The sequence below is a fragment of the Odocoileus virginianus genome, chromosome 3 (genome assembly GCF_023699985.2).
Source record: "Odocoileus virginianus isolate 20LAN1187 ecotype Illinois chromosome 3, Ovbor_1.2, whole genome shotgun sequence".
NCBI lineage: Eukaryota > Metazoa > Chordata > Mammalia > Artiodactyla > Cervidae > Odocoileus > Odocoileus virginianus.
In genome coordinates this window covers 42,601,465-42,621,211 of record NC_069676.1, presented here as the reverse complement: position 1 = coordinate 42,621,211, position 19,747 = coordinate 42,601,465, and the positions used below count along the sequence as shown (strand labels likewise).

The 19,747-nt window shown below is 40.4% G+C and overlaps 1 protein-coding gene and 1 long non-coding RNA gene across 4 annotated transcripts; one reads left to right on the top strand and one right to left on the bottom strand.

Moving 5' to 3' along the window:
• Nucleotides 1-1,868: 1,868 nt before the first annotated feature.
• On the bottom strand, nucleotides 1,869-3,367 carry LOC139034389 (uncharacterized). Its single transcript, XR_011486846.1, has 2 exons — nucleotides 3,235-3,367; nucleotides 1,869-2,468 (listed from the first exon to the last, which is right to left on the bottom strand). It is a non-coding gene; the product is annotated as an uncharacterized lncRNA (long non-coding RNA).
• Nucleotides 3,368-3,419: 52 nt separating this feature from the next.
• Nucleotides 3,420-15,313, top strand: SKP1 (S-phase kinase associated protein 1). 3 transcript variants are annotated; one of them, XM_070465366.1, is made up of 7 exons: nucleotides 3,420-3,585; nucleotides 6,288-6,384; nucleotides 9,756-9,848; nucleotides 10,264-10,337; nucleotides 13,192-13,335; nucleotides 14,270-14,410; nucleotides 15,024-15,313. In XM_070465366.1, the coding sequence occupies exons 2-7, from the start codon at nucleotides 6,288-6,290 to the stop codon at nucleotides 15,057-15,059; spliced, it is 585 nt and encodes a 194-aa protein (XP_070321467.1). In that variant the 5' UTR covers nucleotides 3,420-3,585; the 3' UTR covers nucleotides 15,060-15,313. The 3 variants fall into 3 exon arrangements, with proteins under 3 accessions (XP_070321467.1, XP_070321466.1, XP_020763721.1); XM_070465365.1 differs by lacking the exon at nucleotides 9,756-9,848 and adding an exon at nucleotides 8,110-8,220; XM_020908062.2 differs by lacking the exon at nucleotides 9,756-9,848 and having other exon boundaries at nucleotides 3,423-3,585.
• Nucleotides 15,314-19,747: the final 4,434 nt, after the last annotated feature.

Genomic DNA, 19,747 nt, shown 5'->3' with positions numbered 1-19,747 from the left:
ATATTATCTAGGGTGAAACAGATCACCAGCCCAGGTTGGGTGCATGATACAAGTGCTCGGGCCTGGTGCACTGGGAAGACCCAGAGGGATCGGGTGGAGAGGGAGGTGGGAGGGGGGACCGGGATGGGGAATACATGTAAATCCATGGCTAATTCATTTCAATGTATGACAAAAACTACTGTAATGATGTAAAGTAATTAGCCTCCAACTAATAAAAATAAATGAAAAAAAAAAAAGAAAACTGTTACAGAAAAAAAAAAAAAGAAGCAAATGTTGGAAATAAAGTATTCAAAATAGAAAAAAAAAAAAGAGTTTGACAACAGGGAAGGAGGGGCTAAGCAGAGGAATGTGAGGCTCAGAGCAGTGAAATAACTTGCCCAAGGTTATATAACAGTCAACAATGGCTGTGCTCACCACTCTCTCAGGAGAGCAAGACTGAGAAAGTTGACACAGCAGGAGAGTACAGCCAGTGGATCTCTGACCATGAAGACTGGGCTACTTCTTAGCTTACATGCTGTCCTATGGGCTATGGGTAGTTGTCTGAGAAAGGGAATGTGATTGAATTTTGGACAGGAAAACCTGATTTTAGATCCACTGAGAGGGCAGGTCTTCATAGGAATGCTCCTGTCAACCCTTTTCAGCAGTGAAACTCTATTTACAAAGGGAGAGCATCTCTAGAAATGAATTCACCATAAAAACCAGATTTTCCCACCTGGACTGCTTGAATTCCAGTGCTTTAGCTTCCCTGGAGGTATAATATGCTGGGAATGGTTAATCAGAAAATATTCCTGGCATTTGAGGATGGGGCTGAAATCCAATATCTGGGTTGTGGTTACAGAAGCATGGCTGGTGCTGGAACCTCAGCCTTGCTCTGCAGTGGCTTTGTGACACTGGAAAAGTTCATTCTCTTTAGTTTTATTTTCTTCCTCTATAGCACAAAGAGTTTTGATCACATGGTGTGTGGAGTAATTGAAGTAAGCATGAGACCTCAGCCTTCTCGGTGCCACTCTGGAATCAGTAGAACCCCCCTCACACCCCCATATTCCAAGGGGACTCTGTGGGGGCCAGTCCTTTCTGATGAGGGTTCGTGATTATGTCTATGTGCTAAGTTGCTTTAGTCGTGTCTGATTCTGTGCAGCCCTGTGTACTGCAGCTCATCAGGCTCCTCTGCCCATGGGCTTCTCCAGGCAAGAATACTGAAGTGGATTGCCATTTCCTTCTCCATTGATTATGTATAAATGAGTGGAAATTTGTGTTCCCCAGCCTGCAGCTCACAGTCCTGCAACTGTCTTATTTCTCCTGAGTGGAGGGTAAGGTTGATTCAGAAAATGTAAAGCTAAATGAGTCACCTTTGACAGACACTGCTGGCCCCTTCTTAGCAGTGCTTCATCACTGAGTTCCTACCATAGTGGTTTCTCAACTTACCCTTTAAGAATCACTTGAGAGAACTTGTTCAAAGGCAGAAAAACCTGCCCCCAGGCAGTCTGATTCATTAGATCAAGACTGGACCCAGGAATCCTCATTTTTCTTGACCTGATGCCAATTTTTTTTGAAGTAAAGAAAAATTTGAATATGTAATACATCTACATGGATCAAAACCCATAAGGTAGAAAGGATATAAAGTGAAAAATGACCCCAACCCTCTTCTCTCTTCACCTAGTTCCCCTCCCCTGAGGCAAACAACTACTTGTTTATCTTTCCTGAGATAATCTTTGCATACGGTAGCTGTAAGAGTAATAAGATCTGCATTTTAAAAACAAGACTTTCAGGGAGTTCCCAGGTTAAGACTTCACCTTCCATTGCCGAAGGAGCTTCCCTGGTCAGGGAGCTAAGATCCCATATGTCTCTGGCCAAAAAACCAAAATAGAAATAATACTGCAACAAATTTAATAAAGACTTTAACAATGGTGTACATCACAAAAAACTAAAAAAATAAAAAAAAAAAGATTCTCTTGGTGATCTTAATGCTGAGGGACCACAGACATACTTGGAAAAAGCATACTCTTACTTTATGCCAGGCCCTGTGCAAGATCTTCAGACTAGATGAGTGATTGGCACTGATTAGTATGCTCAACAAGACTTGACGGTGCCACCTGGTATGCCATAAGCGGGGGAGCAAAGGGACTCCAGTGGGTCTTGATTAGGAGACCAGAAACTGGAGCTGCTGAGGGCAGGGATGTGCTGTGACAAAAAGTATGAGGCCTGTAGGTCCTTTCATCTTCCTGTCATCAGCTGTGGCACCTGGCAGACACTGGATACCACAGCTTGCAGACAAAGACCTGGTAACCCAAGGAGCTGCTTGGCCTCCCTGCCCAGTCCCATCCCAGAAGAGCTGTAGGTCTCTGCTTTCTTTAGGGGGCCCTGTGTGGAAGTGTCTTTTGTCTCTTTGGCGTCAGGAATACCAGTCACATGCCTGTTGGTTAGGTGAGCTGGCGCCTTGTCTCCTGGGGTGGGGTGGCTGTTGTTTCCTAGGCAGAGCAGGGTAGAGCTGGTCAAAGTCCCTGACTGGCGAGGGTGGGGGTGGGAATTTTCAGACTAATCCCTTTCCCTTAAGGGTTGGGTTCATCCAGAGGAAAATTATCAGGGAGCATCCCACACAAGCGTTCAGAGCGGGTTGGACTCTGGGTGCCTAGTTTGCTGCGGAGCTCTTCCCCATTCCAGTCCTTACCCCCACCCCCCAACCCCCGCCCCAGGCTCAATACACTTATGTAGAACGGCTGTTCACCGGTAGAGAGAGACCTCCACTCTAGACTTGGGTTCTCCCTGCAACAATGGTTATTTTGGACTAAAGGCCTCTTCAGAAGCCCTTGGTAGGAAATACGGGCTAAAAGTATCAAAAACTCCTTGCACTGCCTCGTTCTGAACCTGTTCCCTCACAAATAAAAAAGGGAATAACGATATTTCACCATACGGATTATTGTGAAGAGCGAGGTAACTCATGTTAGGTTCAGGGGAGGGCACTGAGGCCCTAAGCAGAATCTCACAGCGCAGACTGGAGTCCCAGTTTCCTCACCCTGAAGGGGAGCCACAGCCCCTCCCAAACACCACCCACCCAAGAACACCTCTCCCTCCCTCAACGCCCCTTCCCCAGCTCTATCCCCACCCTTACCCGCCCTCCTCCTCCCAGTCCACTCCCTTCCCCCTCCTTCCCCTACACCCATGGCTTTTTGGCTTTTCAAGACCTGGGTCTTTAATTCAGTTTAGGACACCCCCGCCTGAAGGACCCCTGCAGACCGTGAATAACCGCAGCCAGTCCGCCGTTCCTGCTTTGAGGAGAGCGAGCCGAGCTTTCGAGGAAGTGGGTGAGAATCAAGGCCCGCCGCATCTCGCCCCGTCGCGTCTCCACCTTGCCTGCCCCGCTGGCCTCCGCCTGCCGTCAGGCGATCTCGCCGGCCAGCCCCGCCGGTTCTGTGACGTCACGGGCCCCAGGGTCCTCGGCGCCTGCGCCCGCTCCTATAAAGGCAGACGCCGCGCCGTCTCGCTGCGCTATATTGGTCTTGTTCTTCGCTTTTAGGTTTTGCAGTTGGACGACGCCTCCCTGCTCACTTCAGCCTCCGGCCTTCTATCTCTTTGAGACCTAATACCGTAAGTGGACGCCGACAGGGCTGGAAGGGGCGGGTTGAGAGCTGCTGGTCAAACCGCTGGGGCTTTGGCCCAGCTGAAGGCGGGAGGCACCTGGGCCTGGCCTCACCTCAGGCCTGGTGGAACAGTTGTCGATCCCATTCTCCGGGAGGTGCCAGCGGGCCCCGTTCTCCCACCCCTTGGATCGACTCGAGGAGGCCTCCTTTAGTCGCGCGTCTTCATGGCGCCCCCGTGAGTGCCTGGCGGGCGGGAGGGAGAAGATGCGAGTCGAGCCCGGGATTGGGCCTCCTCTGCACGGGGCGACCATCAGCCGCCGCGGTGTTAGGCTGCAGGCCCAGCCTGGGGCCAGGGGCCTCCCTTGGCCGTAAGCCTGCCGGCCCCAGGACCCAGGGCGAGGGTGGCGGTGGGGCTTTTAATGGAGTTCCCGGGGCTGTCGTGAGTGTGGGCGTGTGTCCATGTTTATTGTTTTGGTGTCCGGAGCGAGCGCGGCAGTGGTAGTCCGGGAAAGCTGGATTCTTGGTTCACATCCTTTCTCGCCCGTGTATCTGGCGTCACTAGTCACCGGTCCTACCTAACTGCTGGGACCGAATCTTGGCAGAGAGCCGCCTACTCCTTCAGAATATTTGTTTTGCCACAGCTAGGGATTGCTGAAACGGTTGTTGTAATAACAGTGCCATCGTCATAGTGGTGTGGGTTTTTTAGGTGCATTAACTCGAGGTGTCTAGCTTTTTCTTTTTTTTGAAGGGCTATTCATTCCCTGCTTTGGTTCACTTCAGGCTTAGATTTTGGGTCATGATTTTTTTTCATCAGAGCCTTATAGTAGAAGATTTCTTTGTCATAGCAATGCAGGTTTCACTCTACCCTGTAAAAGGTGTTAGAATTTCGGGTCACTTAAAACAGGCTTTTTCCTTTGTGATGATAAAACCCACCTCATAGAGGATGATTTGATTTACAAATACCGGAGCATAAGGAATTGAAGGAATAGTCTTGAAAGCATTTCAAACAAAATTTCGTCCATTATTATTAAATTTTGCTCTGAATTCCAGATGTTTACCACTAAAAAAAATTCTTTGTGAGTATCAAGTTTAGTGTTACAAAGGGCGTCGAATTACAGATTAACCGATTGCTTCTTGCTGTTGTTGAGTAAGTAAGATCTCAACTCCTTTAAAAGTAACCTAATACACGAATTTGACTATGAGTAAGCAGATCTTGCTGTTTATCGAAAAGTTATTTGAAATATGTTTAAACGTAATTTTATCAGCTGTTTTGCTAGACTTGGGGTTCTCTAGTAACGTTCACTCCAGTACATGGAAAGTAAAAAAAAAAAAAGCAACAACAACAAAGAATGTTTCATAATTAGAAATTGAACTCACATTAAAATACTTCTTTTGGGGGTACCTTTTGTTATCGCCTTGTTAGAGAGAAGGTCCTCTGCTCTGGGTCTTTACCCATGGAGCTGGACAACTGCATTATTGGCAGGTACTGAGCAACATGGAGAAAACAGACATATTTGTGAAATGAAAAATGAAATCTGATTTGCTCCAAACATGGATGAGGGAGAGCTGGGTATTTCAATGGCTGGTTTTAAAACAGCTTTACCTTTTTGCTTCCTTGTGCTAATTTGTCTGTTTGGGAAATGGGGATACTTATCTGGGGAAGGCAGAATGAATATTTTAACTGTTTTAATGGATCTTAAGTCTTGGGATCTTAACAAAGGTTCAGTGTTTTTAGTGTCAAATTCTGTGTTTTTAAGTTGTAATGACATCACTGGATTGAAAAATCTATACTTGAAATTTAAAGAGGTCTTGAATTTTTGGGGTCAGGTATTGCTGCCATTATCCCCTCCCCTGAACCACTCCCTCAAAAATCTGAAGATGGTAAGAAATTGCTGGCCTAGAAGCTTAGAATGTTTCAATCTTAAAGACGTTTTTTAAAAAAATTTTTTTGATCAGAATTCACCTCTTTTGAATTGTTTAATTTTATGTAAGAGGTGTCCTTTTCCTAATGACCATAATTAACGTGAGTTAATAAATTTTTTTTGCAGCAAGTAATAGGTTATTACTATGGGGATTTTGGAAGATCTCAAACTAGGGATACCTGGACAGTCAGTAATGAAAGATAAAAAGGAAATTTAAGTTACTATGTTTAAGTCATTAGGACAACATCTGCTTATTAAATATTATATTCACTTGTATATGGTCTTGCATTGATCCAAACATAAGTATATCCTGATCTGCTCTTTGGATCTGAACTCATTTTTCACTGATAAGTTTCACTGCTGGGAAAATTACTATCTTATTTGGTAGCTTTGTTTATTATGTACTGACCTTTCTCAGGTTTGCAGGTGGTTAATAGTGGCAGTTAACTATTCAAATAGGGGTAGTCAGTGAGAGCAGAAAGGCAGAGTCAGTAAGTCCATTTTAGATGTATTTTGCATCATAATTATAAATTAGTTATTCTGAATCTTAAACCAGTGAGAGCAGGTGTTAAAAGCTTCTGTACCTAGGAGTTATACTTAGAAAAAAGGTTTCTACCTTTGTGTGCTAACCTGTGAATAATCAGTGTTTATAGTGTTATATACTGTGGGTCCTTAGGGTTTTATGGTTAATGAGTTGGAAGGGCTCTCTAACAGGCTACAATTGATGAAATGCCATATAGAAGTATTATCTCTTAAATTTCAAATTCAGTATAATACCTTTTTTTAGATGCCTTCAATTAAGCTGCAGAGTTCTGATGGAGAGATATTTGAAGTTGATGTTGAAATTGCAAAACAGTCTGTGACCATCAAGACTATGTTGGAAGGTAAGTTTATTAGGAAACCTGGGTCAGGGGAAAGGGGAAGAAATATGTAGCTTGATATAACCTGTAAACATAGTCTGGAAATAACATTCTGTCAAAATTGCTCAAGGGAAAAAAAAAGGAAAAAAAAATTGCTCAAGGGTATGAAGAGGTAAAGTTTTTTCTTTATAAAGTATTAACTAAATCTATGTGAGAGAGGTCATTTTTTTCAGCATTTTCTGAGTTAGTTTTTTCTCTTATTAAGTGGATAATATCATAGGCTATTAATAATATGGAAATGATTTCCAAGACTCAGATAATGACCCCATTTCTCTTACAAGTAAATTTGCATTCACATTTCTAATGGCAAAAACTAAAGCCTTTGTAAAGAGATACATCATATATGGTAGTTAAATAGAACACCTTGTTTCAACAGAAGGAGTAAACTGAGTAGATTGTAAACCAAGTAGGTGTTTTTTTAAACCAAGTTTTCCCTTTTATTTTGTCATTCCTTTGAAACTGCAGAGCATGAGCACTACATTAAGAAGGCAAGAAAACAAATCCTGAAGCATTTTAAAACTTTTACTATTAACATGGATCTCTTCTTACTAATATCAGTGGGTTGGTAGACAATAATATATGGAGATACACAGATCAGTTTCTAGAACTGGTGGAGAAAAATACTTAGAGTGGTAAGAATGTTCTTTAGTACAGTTGTCTCCATATCTGCAAGGGATTGGTTTCAGGACCCTCTGTGAATACCGAAATTTATGGATACTCAACGGTCACATGGTATCATTAATGCATCAGTCCAAGCGGTGCTATGGAAACATCTTGGCTGCTATTATTCTTTAGGCTTGTGGAGAGAGTGTAGAGTGTAAGTCCTAATGAGGTGATACTTCAAATTAGTAAAGATGTTTTGGGAGAGCATTCTGAGGTAAACTGAGACAGGATGTGTTTAAAATTTGAGGTTTTTAGTTGGAGTTGTGATTGTGATGCTGTAGTTGATAGAGCTGAGGAACAAGTTTGAGGGGAATGGAAAGAAAATGACTTTGAGCTTGAACTTGTTGTGTAAGAGATTCCCTCAAAAGATCTTTGTAATAACCCTACTGGTCAATTGACTGTTGGCTCTTGGTCCCTGAATTATAGATTGCTGGAGATAGACTTACTTTGTATGGTGTGTGTGTGTGTAAGTAAATGAGATTGGCAAGTGGCCATATTGAGGTAGGGTGGCGTGTTAGGAGTGGAAAAGTCAGAAGTGGAGAATCTGGAGGAGGATTTGTGAAAGCCAAGGGAAAAGGGAGGGTTATCAGATTGGAGACTGATCAGTTAGGATTTCAGGGATAATTTAAACTTCTAACAAGTCAGATACTAGATGTGGTACAGATGGAAGCTGAGAGGCAAAAGGTTTGTCTTCTGTGTTTTTAAAAGAAAATAAAATCTGAACATACTTTTAGATTTTTCAGATTTTTAGTTTGGTAATTGGCAACATTTATGTGGCACTTACAGTCCTGTACACTGGTTAACTTGCATGGATTACTTCAATTAAGTTGTAAACCCCTTGGTACATCTCACAGTCACTGTGTTGAATGAAGAACTGTGATATGGTCACATAGGAGTGGGAAAGCTAACCAAGTATCCCTAGAGGCAGGTGAGTAAGGCTTTATCTAGAAGATGTAGAAACTGATACCAAAATTACTGCCTAAATACTTGGCTTTGGCAATGAAAGTGTTCTTTACTTCATCTTAGTTGGTGCCTGGCACCCTAATTGGTTCTTTGCTGTATCAAAGAAGCATTTGCCAGTAAGAACGAACATAGGACTTCTTGGGTTTTCCATGTCAACTTTGATCACTGAAGCAAGTGAGTAGTAGATAACAACAGTTCATTTCTTCCCATAGCCTTCAGACTTTGGAGGTGAATGGCTTTATCTAAAGTACCAGTGGTTTATATAGAAATCTAGCCTCTTGAGGACTGAAGTGTATTGAAATGAAATCTAATCACTGTAAAATCAGAAGTGAAAGTGGCATGTGTACACATGAATTGACTGATTTCTTCAGGTCCGGGGTGTGGTATCAGGATACAAGTGTTTTTCAGACATTCTTGAAACTAAATAGCTTAAAGGAATGACTGTTGGTACTTGAGCCTTCAGTTAGCAAAAAAACGTTGCAAATTCTTGGTTTAAATGCTAGAGAAGTGGATCATTTACAGCTATAAGTCCCTTATTTTTAACGTGAGTTAAGGCTTCCAAATAACATGTGTATCTTCCAAACAAGCTGGTCTTCTGCATTTCCTCTAATATGTTCACTTCCCAAACCACATGTATATTATATAGTAGAACTTCTTTCTCTCCCCTCTGATTTAAAAATATTTCATACTAGTTCAAGAAAAGCATAAGTGGTTTGATCCAAATTGAAATATTGTCATTTTCTAGTTTTACTCTCAGAGATGGGATCAGGGAAAGGCGTTGGTGGAGAGTAGAGGGGAGATGAGTGAATGCACGCATACAGGAAAATAGGATACTTTTTGAATCTACTCTCATCTTTACCCCTTGATTGGAGAAAGCTCACTGATCTCCATGTTGTCAAGTGCATCATTTCAGTTCTCATCTAGACTTAATGAGAGCTTCTGACATTTGATCAGTCCCTTCTAGATTTGACATTCAGCATACTTATTACTTACCTCACTCATATCCTATCTCCCCATTTTTAAAGCCTTCAGTTCCCCAGGGTTTGCTTAATCATTGTACCTCTTAACTACATCAATACTTGTTCATTCCTTGGTTACCTCTGCTAGTCTCATAGGTTAAGAATGATTTACGCATCAATTCCCACATACAGTTCTGATTTCTTTGGATAGTCATAGCTAATTCTTCACTGCCTAGGATAGCTATAAATTAGGGACTCAAAAGTTTGAGCCATGTCAGCATAACTGATGCTGTGAAACAACCAACCAGTATAGCAATGCTGCAGTAACTTTTGACTTCTAATCTTGGCACTGTTACACGTTTCTTTGGCAACTCTGGAAGACAGACCCATTTGGTTTGAAAAACATTCTTTCTTAGAATCTGAGTAACATACAGATTTTAAGTTTTTTCTTTGGAGCTCAGCAACCACTTTGGTAATCTGGAAGTTATAATGACATCTAGAAGCCTGTGTCCCCAAAGTGCCATATGATGTTTAGCTGATATGTTCAGAGAAACTTTTCATCCAAAGAAATGCCGAACAGCTGTTCTGCCAAGAAACTGAGACACTGCTATTCTCTGGAAAAAAGTTTCATACTGAGGTAATTCTGATATAAGATGCCACAAAAGAAAGCTTGGGAAAAAGAATAACACATCATTTACTTCCTGAGTCATTCCAGAAAAACCCTATCTTTTTCAAATTTTTGCCTTACAGAAGCCATTCATGAAAGACTTTTGTTAGAGAAACCTGTATATTTAATATTGAATCATAGCATTAAATGTGGAGCTGCCTGCATTGTTTTTGTCGGTGGGTGCATAAATTGTTGTGTGTATGTGTGTGTATGTACAAATTTGGGCTTCAAATTTTAACAGACCATTCTGGGAAATAAAACAGTAATTCACATTTTTTTATTTTCCTAAATGATGTCCATCTAGAGAGTTTGGTATCAAGAGTAAGGGTAGGAGTGTGGCTTTTATTTTTTCCCAAGTGGTTGCCAGTTATCCCACTTATTAAATCACTTTTCCTAATTAAGAACTCTGTTTATATAATATTCATGTATTTGTCTACTCACACGTTTTTATATAGTTTTGGGTGAACTTGTTTTAATAAGTAAAATACTTTTTTGAGTCTTTCAGATAAACTTGTCTTGCAAATTACTTGTTTGAAACAGCCTGATTGTTACAATGAAGTTAAATAATAATGGCAACTCCCCTCTTGTTAGATTTAGGAATGGATGATGAAGGAGATGATGATCCAGTCCCCTTGCCAAATGTTAATGCAGCAATATTGAAAAAGGTAAGGGAGAAACTACACATAAATATGTGTCCTTTTTTTAATTAGCAATATCTTGGTGATCTTTTTATATATATATATATAAATCTATATATATATAATAGCTATATATATAATATATAAGCTATATATATATAAGCTATATATAAGCTATATATATATAATATATAATATATAATTATATATATATATAAGCTATATATATATATAGCTTCTTTAAAAAAAAGCTATAGTAAGATTATGACTAAGGTATTTGTTTTGTTAACCAAATCCTGTGAATATTTAAGATGTCTTTTTCATTAGCAGATTTGAATTAATGACATATGGTAGTATAGGGTTAGCAAAAAGGAAAATATTTTTGATTGCTTATCTGAGTGGGTGTGCCTCAAAAGGAGTTTGAGAACATGATACATGATTTTTTTTTTGGTTTGTTTTTTTTCTCAGTTGATCACCTTATCCTGTGTATAAACAGCCACCTACATATTAGTGTTTCAGGGAGTGTGGCTTCTTAATAGAGCCTGCTGTGTAATTGAATGCTCTTCTGAAGAAATGGCATCCAGTTTCCACACTAGGGGGAAAACTGGCTGGTCTTAGAGAGATGGGAATGGTTGGTTCCAGTTCTTTCTTAAGGAGTTTTCAGAGTCACTAACCATACACAGTTGGATTTTATGTGTTCTCTTGAGCTTGGCATGAGATGCACCTGTACTGCATATTTTTCCATATTCTCACCGTGATTTGCTGTTACCAGCCTTTTTAATATCCCTAGTGTACGTAAAAAGTGTTTTATAATCACTGTTCTGTGTTCTGTGTATGAATTTGACTCTACTGGGTATCTTTTAAAAATGGGATCATAGAATATTTTTTGTGTCTGGCTTATTTCACTTAGCATAATGTTTTCCAGGTTAATGCATTTTATAGTCTAATAGGCTCTATAGGAGTTCTTTATGAATTTTTTTCTTACCATGTTGCTTTTTGTTCAGTCACAAAGTCCTGTCTACTCATTGCAACCTCTTGGAGCCTCCAGGCTCCTCTACCCTACACCGTCTCTCGCATAGAGAAAGTGTTTGTTGCTCAGTCACTTCCGACTCTTTACAACTCTGAACTGTAGCCTGCCAGGCTCTTGTGTCCGTGGAATTTTCCAGGCAAGAATACTGAAGTGGGTTGTCATTCCCTTCTCCAGAAACCTTCCCGACCCAGGAATTGAACCCAGATCTCTTGGACTGCAAGCAGATTCTTTACTGAGCCATCAGGGAAGCCCACTATCTCCTGGAGTTTGCACAGATTCATGAGTCAGTGATACTATCTAACCATCTCGTCCTCTGCCTCCCCGTTCTCCTTTTGCCTTTTTAATCTTTACCACCATCAGGGTCTTTTCCAGTGAGTCAGCTCTTCCGCATCAGGTGGCCACAGTATTGGAGATTCAGTTTCAGCAGTCCTTCTAATTGATTAATTTTCTTTAGCTAATGAATATTCAGGGTTATTTTCTTTAGGATTGACTGGTTTGATCTTCTCCAGCCCCACAATTCAAAAGCATCAGTTTTGTTGGCAAAGTGATGTCTCTGTTTTTTAATATGCTGTCTGGGTTTGTCATAGCTTTTCTTCCAAGGAGCAGGCATCTTTTAATTTCATGGCCACAATGATTTTGGAGCCTAAGAAAATAAAATCTGTCACTGCTTCTACATTTTCACCTTCTCTTTGCCACGAAGTGATCGGACCAGATGCCATGCTCTTAGTTTTTTGAATATTGAGTTTCAAGCCAGCTTCTTCATTCTCTCCTCTTTCACCCTCATCGGGAGACTATCTGTCATTAGAGTGGTATAATTTGCATATCAGAGGTTGTTGATATTTCTCCCAGCAATCTTTTTATCCAGATTGTGATTCATCCAGTCTGGCATTTTGCATGATGTACTTTGCATATAAGTTAAATAAGCAAGGTGACAAATATACAGCCTTGTTCTACTCCTTTTCCATTTTTGAACCAGTTCATTGTTCCATAACTGGTTCTAACTGTTGCTTCTTGACCAGCATACAGGTTTCTCAGGAGACGGGTAAAGGGGTCTGGTACTCCAATCGCTCTAAGGATTTTCCAAGTTTGTTACAATCCACATGCTCAAAGTCTTTAGTGTAGTCATTGAAGCAGAAGTAGATGTTTTTCTGGAATTCTCTTGCTTTCTCCATGAGCCAGTGAACGTTGGCAGTTTGGTCTGGTTCTTCTGCCTTTTCCAAATTCAACTTGTACTTCTGGAAGTTCTCAGTTCACATATTGCCAAAGCCTAGCCTGAAGGATTTTGAGCATAACTTTACTAGCCTGTGAAATGAATGTAATTGTATGGTAGTTTGACCGTTTTCTTTGGCATTGCCTTTCTTTGGGATTGGAATGAAAATTGACCTTTTCTGGTCCTATGGCCATTGCTGAGTTTTATAGGTTTGCTGGTTGAGTGCAGCACTTTAACAACATCATCTTTTAGGATTTGAAATAGCTCAGCTGGAATTCCATCACCCCCACTAGCTTTGTTCATAGTAATGGTTCCTAAGGCCCACTTGACTTCAGACTCTAACTTCAGATGTCTAACTCTAACCACACCACCGTGGTTATCTGGGTAATTAAGACCTTTTTTGTACAGTTCTTCTGTGTGTTCTTGCCACCTCTTCTTAATCCCTTCTGCTTCTATTAGGTCCTTACTGGTTCGCTGTTATATAAGATCTTCCATCCTCTAGGGTTTGTGATTGTCAAGCTTGGCTACTAACTTTATTCAAGCTGACTTATAGCTAGTCCCTGTGTAGGAATGAACTTGCCCCAGCAGTGGAAGTACCTTCTTATAAAATGCCACATAGGAATAAACTTTTTATGTTGTAGGTCATTCAGTGGTGCACCCACCACAAGGATGATCCTCCTCCTCCCGAGGATGATGAGAACAAAGAAAAACGAACAGATGATATACCTGTTTGGGATCAAGAATTTCTGAAAGTTGACCAAGGGACACTCTTTGAGCTTATATTGGTATGTTTTTAATGCACAGTATAGGATATTTTTGGCATAACCTTTAGCACTTTTCATTTGTTACATTCATTGATACTGAATTTTAACTTTAAACTGTGCAGTGCTATATTTAAATCTACGTATCAATAATCACATTAAATGTAAATGGTCTATGGGGAGGGAGAATGGAGAATTAAATGTTTAATAAGTTTCAGTTTAGGAAAGTGAAAAATTCAGGAAATAGAAGACGTGAGAGTTGCACAGCAGGGTGAATGTAGTTAGTGCAATTGAACTGTGCAGTTAAATATGGTAAAGTAGTAGTATGTTTTATATTATGTGACTTTTTACCAGAATAAAAAGATGTAAATGGTCACAAGTAATTGGATAGAAAAATAAGACTTAGCTATTTTTACCAGAAAAACTCACTTTGAATATAAAGACACAATTAAGTTTATAAAGGGTGGAAAAAATATGCTAACAGTAACAAACGAAAGAAAACTGGAGTGACTATACTAGGTTTCAGGGCAAAGAATGAAAGGATTAAAGAGGTTCACTATATAATGATAAAGGATCTGTTCATTATTAAGAGGATATAGGAATCCTAAATGTTTTTCTACCTAAAAGCAGAATTTCCAGAAAGTGAAACAAAATCAATAGAAGGATGAGTATGTAAATCCACAATCATAATTGTAATCTCAGTTGAGATTTTAACATCTGTCTCTGGTGAGACAAGTAGACAGAATCCATGAGGATGTAGAAGATTAATGACAGCAGAATATACTTTCAAGTATATACTTCCAAGATAGACCTGTTTTGGGCTTTAAGATTTAACAATGTCTTTAATTTCTTAAAATTGACTAGCATTTTAAGCTAAATCAGACGTTCATTGTTAGTCACTGACTTTGGGTTTGATTAAAGCAGCAAGTATATAATGAAAACAACAATTACTTTACAGGCAGCAAACTACTTAGACATCAAAGGTTTGCTTGATGTTACCTGCAAGACTGTTGCTAATATGATCAAGGGGAAAACTCCTGAGGAGATTCGAAAGACATTCAATATCAAAAATGATTTTACTGAGGAAGAGGAAGCCCAGGTAGGTAGCTAACAGCTTGTTCTTGATCAAATGCTTTTAAAGAAACTAAAAACCCATATCATGCTAGGAATAGAGGTGTTTATATCAAGGAGTCATTTACCTTATTTGAGGGAAAATAGGTCCCTTTGGTATGCTAAAAATATACTGGTCTCTTAGTCTAAGCACTTAGATAATACTGATCTTTTATAAGCATAAGAACAATTAGTTCTTAGAGTGCACTTTGATGTTTGTTCCTTAGGAGTTGCTAGTTTTGGACCTGGGACCTTATATGTAAACCATCAGTATTTTACTTCAGAAGATTAGGCCCTATGGATTGTATGCCAGGATACTTAGTGCACTGAGAAGAAATAATATATCAGAATGATTTTGTTGACACAGGTCATGACTAAAGCTGTAATTGCCAATTGTCTTTGCTTTTTTTGGAAAATTTCAGCAGGGCACAGTTAAAAAACTCAGGAAGGAAAGAATGGCAACCTGAAAGTATACTCAACCTGTTTTTTCTCCCAGTTTTCAGTCTGTCTTTCTAACCTACCTCACAGGTTATTGATGAATCATTAGGTAGTGGTTTTAGTAAAGACTACTTAAGGTACTTCCTTATATCTGTCTCTTCTAGGTACGCAAAGAGAACCAGTGGTGTGAGGAGAAGTGAAATTTCGTGTCTAACGCTGTAACACTGTAAGGATTATTCCAAATACTAGTTGCACTGCTTTGTTTATAATTGTTAATATTAGAAAAACAGTCAACAAATGCAGCAGCAAGTCAATTGTATTAGCAGAATGTTGTCCTCATTGCATGTGTAGTTTCAGTACAGTTCCCAAACCTACGGCCCAGTTTCTTCTAGTATGATTGAAAGTTTCTTTTCTTTGCTCTGAATAAAATTGAACTGTGGGTTCCCTATAGAAAGTGGCATTTTGGGCTTTCCCTTTTTGTAAAGCAATTTCTGCCTAGTTTATTGTCCACTTAATTTTAGTTCAGTGACTTTTAAAGTTGGCATTGTAAATAAAGCAACTTGCAAAAAACCTTCTGAAATAGAATTTAACAATGTATTATCTTTATTCAACTGGAAAAAGGCTACTTGAGATAAATGCTTTGAGTGGGGTTATCAGAGTGTCTTCAGTCTTCCTGGAGGGGTAAGTACCCCTGGCATTCATTAGCCTGTATGTAGCAGGGCTTCCTTAATTTGCGTTCTTAATCCTCAGCTTTGAAGGCTCAGTTACTACTCAGTTTGTGGTTTGGGAGGAGATATAATAGTTTGCTAGCTTTTCAGCTAAAAAAGATAGCCTATATGGTGTGTCATCTTTTTATAATCAGTGATCCCAATTGGGAAAAACTATTCACACTACTTGCATGTGGAAATAATTTAATCTTTAATGTAAAAATATGTGGCATAACCCAGAAAGCATCCGTCATGAATGCAAGATACTTTCAATAAAGTTACCTAGTAGGTAGTAAATTGTATGCTTTTTGTGTACTTAAATGTTTCTCTTTACTTAATATGGAAAGAGTTAAATTTGTGTGTGGTTGTTTAGTTGGAAAAGACTTGGAGGCAGTTCTTGTCCTAGTTCTTTGGAGGCTGCTTACATAACTAAGGTTCTGATAGACTTTTGCCTCTTCTAATTGTCACTGATACCATTCAGGGGAGCCACTGGCTCAGTGTTTTACTGGCGTCCTCCAAATTGCTCTGCTCTGGTTTTCAGCCTTTCATCTAGAGTTGAATTAAGTTTTTCTTGGTAGTTTGAGATAGCTCACAAATTTTTAATTTTCATCTCTTATTTGTCTCATATCTACCTCTGTAATAGTGGTGTGTGCTCAGTCATATATGACTCTGTAGAGTCTTTGTGACTCTAGACTGTAGCCTGCCAGGCTCCTCTGTCCATGGGATACTCCAGGCAAAAATACTGCAGTGGGGTGCCATTTCCTTCTCCAGAGGAATAATTGACACACCAAAGACTATACCTGACCTAAAATTTTAATATTTACTCTGTGGCCCTTCACAGAAAAATAATTGCCAACCCTTTGACTACTTCTGGAGCCCTGATTCCCTTTACTCTGGAAGTAAGCTATTTTTCCATTTGTGCTGGTTTTAGTGGGGAAGGTAGCAGCATTCAGTCCTAGCTAGAGTGTCTCATTTCTGTTTCCCAGAAGGGAAAGGTCTTTCTTAATATGTAAGATTGAGTGGACAGACAATATAATTGTTCCCTTCCTTTCTGTAGACCTTGGCCATAGTCTTTAAATCGTGTTTAATAGAGATCTAGCAGCTCATCTAAGAAAACAGGCAATTTATGGACACTCATAAGAGGCCCTTCAGACTGGCTACAGCACTTTCCTAACCTTCTCCCTCTTTTTGCATATACTCATTATTTCTTGAATGTGTCTACCAGTTTTCCAGCCTCTCACTTTTTTTTTTTCCAGCCTCTCACTTTTATCCAAAGAAAGTGAGGGGCCCTTTCCCATAGCAAAGCTGTTAACCTATCTGCCTTCTGAGTTATTCTGAGCTAATACTGTAGTATGAAGTCAAGGTGTGAGGCTGTAGTCCTGCCTCTGCCTCTTAGGACCTACCTGGTCTTGAATAAGTTGAAAACAGTTAGCTCCCTGCAGTGTAATGCTGTTGCTGAGTTGATGGTTAAGGATATATGCCCACACTCAATTCTTAACCTCTTTTGAAGTGCTATTATTCGCTTGCCTTCATAAATCCACCTTTAATATACAAGATAGATAATACTTAGTTTTGATATTTTTCCAAAGATTCACAGAGGTATCCCTTATAAAAGTTAGAGATCCTAGAGTGGCATTGTACTGTGATTTGTTTATTCTACAATTATTCGTACATAACCTGCTGCTGGAATTAATTAAGCAAAATCTATATTGTAACTTGTTGGACAGCATGATGTCATGCTAATTCTTAGTCTGGAACTAGCTGGAGAAGGATGGTGGCAGTGAGTCACTGGGCATGTGACTCAGGGTCTATGAAGTTTTCTTGGTAGTTTGAGATAGCTCACAAATTTTTAATTTTCTGTCCTTTAGTGCTCCCCTCCTTTTTTCCCTCTAACTCATGGGGGCCACTGGGCATAGACTCATTCTTACCCTTGGACAGAATTTGCCCTTTCCAGTTAACACTGTTCTCTCCCATCCCCTACTGTTCTTCAGCATCTCTTTGGACCTAGGCTGGACTGTCATTAGTGGGACTGTTTCCATCTCTGTCTCCCAGGTGTACTCGCTGAGTATATTCCGTCATGGCTCCTCTGAGACCCCACTGCCCATTGTGGATAATCAGATCAATATAGAGAGCCTGAGGGCCATGGTAATTTGAGGTCTGAAATAGGTGATTACACTAGTTGGGATCGGGGGGTGACACAACCTAGGAACTGGTTCTGCTTTGGTGACTGGCTCTGTTTCAAGAACCCATGTGTGTGTGAGTGTGCTCAGTTGTGTATGAGTCTTTGTGACCCCATAGATTGTAGCCCGCCAGGCTCCTCTGTCCTAAGACTTCTCTAGGCATTTGCCGTGCCCTCAGGGGATCTTCCCAAGATAGGCATCAAACCGAGGTCTCCTGCTTAGGCAGGGGGGTTCTTTACCACTAGCGCCACCTGGGAAGCCCCTATGGTGAGTTTTTAAAGCTCTCTAGAGACTTAACAGTTACAGTAAAACAGCTTTTCTAACCTGACAGAAAAGGCAGTTGAGCTTTTTTAATAAAGTGAATTTGTTTTTGGTTTCACATCTTTCACAGGCCTGGCAAGTCTGTGTTACCCTTGCCCACTCTGTGTGCAGTTTTTTCCCCCTAGAATTGCATGCAGGAACTAATAGCCTTTTTTCTTTAGAACAGTGTAGAGAACCATTCTGGCCTTCTTTAGCCTGGCTTACTGAACACTGAATAAGGTTGGGCAGCATAGCTTCTGGGCTATTCAAAATGTAGTTAAAATTCTGAAGTTAAGCCACAGGACTTCCTATAAAGTGGGGAATATCGTCAATTTTGGAGACCTGGGAAGATCCTGCTAGCTTGTTAGGCAGAGCCCTCACCATGTGTTCTGAGCCTGGGAGGGCAGGGGGAGCAGCTTTAGCAGGGGATGGAACAAGCTCTGTATTTCAAGCAAATCTTCAGTTGTCTAGGAATCTGTAAGGGAAGTTCGGGTATCTCAGAAACGTCTCAGAAAAGGACTAGTTTTTGACTGGAAGTGAGGTGGGACTGCTGTGGTATTTGAAAGTGAATTTGAGGCTACACTCTCAAGTCACCCTGTGGCCTCACAGGAATATGTGGTATGATCTCTGAAGATTTGAGTGTCCTCTTTGAAGTCAGTTTTTTTAAAACTTTTTATTTTTAAGGCTGGTTCGATTTTAAAAATCTTGCCAGAGCTCTCCTCTTTACCCTTACATACACAAAGAGTGCATTGTTATGTATCCCGTGTGCTCTTAAATAAGACACCAGATCAGATGCAGCAACCCGGTCTTGCATAAGCCTTGGTTAAAATGCAGTTTTTTGAAACAACTAGGCCAGTAGCCAGAGTGGATTTCTTTAAATGGGACAGATGTCAAGAGAATGGCCGGTCTCCTCTAGCACCCAGAAAAAAGCAAGTCTAGGATTACAACTTCCAGTGGCCTACTTCAATAGATACTACCCTGGAAGATGACTTTATATTTTTAAAGTCCAAAAAATTAACTGCATTAAGTGAAAATTGTAAAACATGATGGTGGCCCAGCAGCTGGCTGTTGTGATACACTTCTTGGTCAACATTTGTATCTAATGGTTGACCGACCTTTTGAGCTGGCTCTGTAAACTTCAGAGGTTTTGTATAAAATGAATACTTCAGGAAATACATCACACATCTTGCCAGTCTTTGGGAGGAAAGGGTGCTTAAAATACCCATCTTTTGGATTTTATGATGATACCAAGTTATAAAAGATTGCTTTGTGTTCATGTTTTCCTTGGAATAGGATATGCACTTGTCTTCTCTTTGCCTTCAGAGGGAAATTGAGCCCAGTGATGTGTGCTTGTTTCTGGTTGGGTTGACTTAGGGGCTGTGGGGGGCAGTTTCCAATCCATCCCCATATAAGCAATGGGGGCAGGTTGGCCTGTGCCTGCATCAATGTGAGGTCAGAGGACTAGTGGGATTAAGATTGCAGCTTGGAATGGGGGCTGTACACCTAGCATGAGCGCTCTAGGTTGGAGCAGGTCCCAGGTCCCTTAAGGAGAGGTGACCAGAGTAAATCCCTGGTTCAAGGTCTTGAACATGTGTACCATAATAGAGAAGAAACCCGCAGTTCTGTGACTGTGGAAAAGAAACAAGTGACATACTGTCAGTGAAACAGCTTATTGTTCAGAGGCAGGATTTGAAAAAGAAA